This window comes from Anoplophora glabripennis, unplaced genomic scaffold (assembly GCF_000390285.2).
Source record: "Anoplophora glabripennis isolate ALB-LARVAE unplaced genomic scaffold, Agla_2.0 scaffold41, whole genome shotgun sequence".
Classification (NCBI taxonomy): Eukaryota; Metazoa; Arthropoda; class Insecta; order Coleoptera; family Cerambycidae; genus Anoplophora; species Anoplophora glabripennis.
This window is the reverse complement of record NW_019416901.1, coordinates 234,352-235,771: the sequence shown is the minus strand read 5'-3', so window position 1 is coordinate 235,771 and position 1,420 is coordinate 234,352. Positions and strand designations below refer to the sequence as shown.

General features: G+C 32.1%; 1 protein-coding gene across 1 annotated transcript in view; it reads left to right on the top strand.

Annotated features, from left to right (window-relative positions):
* The first annotated feature begins 634 nt into the window (after window positions 1-634).
* Window positions 635-1,420, top strand: part of LOC108917221 (golgin subfamily A member 5-like) — a 3,491-nt gene continuing 2,705 nt past the window's right edge. Inside the window, exon 1 of the mRNA XM_018723712.1 lies at window positions 635-708. Within this exon, the coding sequence (XP_018579228.1) occupies window positions 652-708 (57 nt within the window). The 5' untranslated portion in view covers window positions 635-651. The remainder of the gene's footprint in view (window positions 709-1,420) is intronic.

The following is a 1,420-nucleotide window of genomic DNA, read 5'->3' as shown; positions in this document are numbered from 1 at the left end:
AGCATTTTTATTCAAACAAGAAAACTACAGCAGAAGACACAAAATAATGTAAGTTTTTTACATTCACTTGTTTACCTTCGCTAAAATAAATCATAGCCGGCGGAAAATATCAGTTTTTATTTGTTCTGACGATATCACAATAAACATAATGACGAAACGTCTTTAGATAAAAATATGTTTTATGAGTATGTTCTTCGTCTGTAACTTTTCGATATTTCTGTTGATTTATATTAAAATATCAATGGAGCTGTGTTGAAGACTTTGAAACGTTACTCAAGCAAATATACCAATGCAATGTACCGAGCACTCTACAGTGAAAACGGCCTGACGCATGTTCCACATTAAAAACAAATGTTTTAATAGCGATAGCTCTGATTTACCAACACCATATTTTGCTTAGGTACACTGACACGAATAAATATGTAATTGAAGCACCCATTATATACAAATACCTATTCTAGGCAAGTAAAGTGATAATTTTGTAATTCTTCAATAAATATTTTTCATTACAACCGTGCACTAGACGATAAGCCTTTTTTATCGGATATTCTATTCTGCATACGGTTATTTACCACAGTTCAAACACTATAAAAGGGAGAAAACGGCATTATGTGACACAGTGTATTTATATAACTATACATCAATTCTAAGATGGCCTGTAAAGTTTTTCTTGTGACTGGTGCTATGCTTTTAGTAGCTGTAGTACAGGTAAGACATTTTATATCGCTCCAATTTTGCTTTGAATTCCTTCAGTAGAAATTATATTCGAAACTATCGTATATTTCATTTCTGAAGATTCATTACCATCTGCGTGGTAATTGGCGTCAAATTTTGAAGCGGCCTATTGAATAATAATATGCCGCCCCTATCCTGCACAAGTTTTCGCTTTCTGGGCCAATCCTTGGGGTCATAATGAGGGCTAGAGATATTATGAACTTGCAAGCTTTTTACAAGGAAACAATCAACATAAATCAACATAAAAGAACATTTACAAATTTTAGTTAGAAAATAAAATTAAAGTTGTTAATTTCAATTACTTTTTCTGTATTAAATGAGGTAATAACTAGTTTTAACAAAAGTGGAAAAATATTGAGAACAAAAATTATGTATTTACGTCTTGAATTGCAGTCTATTGTCCTAGAAATCAGATATGTTTGTTTACCTTGCACCGTGACACAACAGATGCGTTAAGGAGGTATGTCGGGGTCCGAGGAAAGTGAGGAGCGCAGGGGGGGTCCTATGCTTTCCTTATGGGACTAAAACCCGCTGCCAATTTGAAAAAATTAAATTCTATTGAAATTATTTGCGATAAACATTATCTATATAGCAAAGAAATCTACTCATATGCACATAGCATACATATTGACTAATTAACAACATAAAAATATCATATTTAAGTAGTTTTAAATTATATTTAATG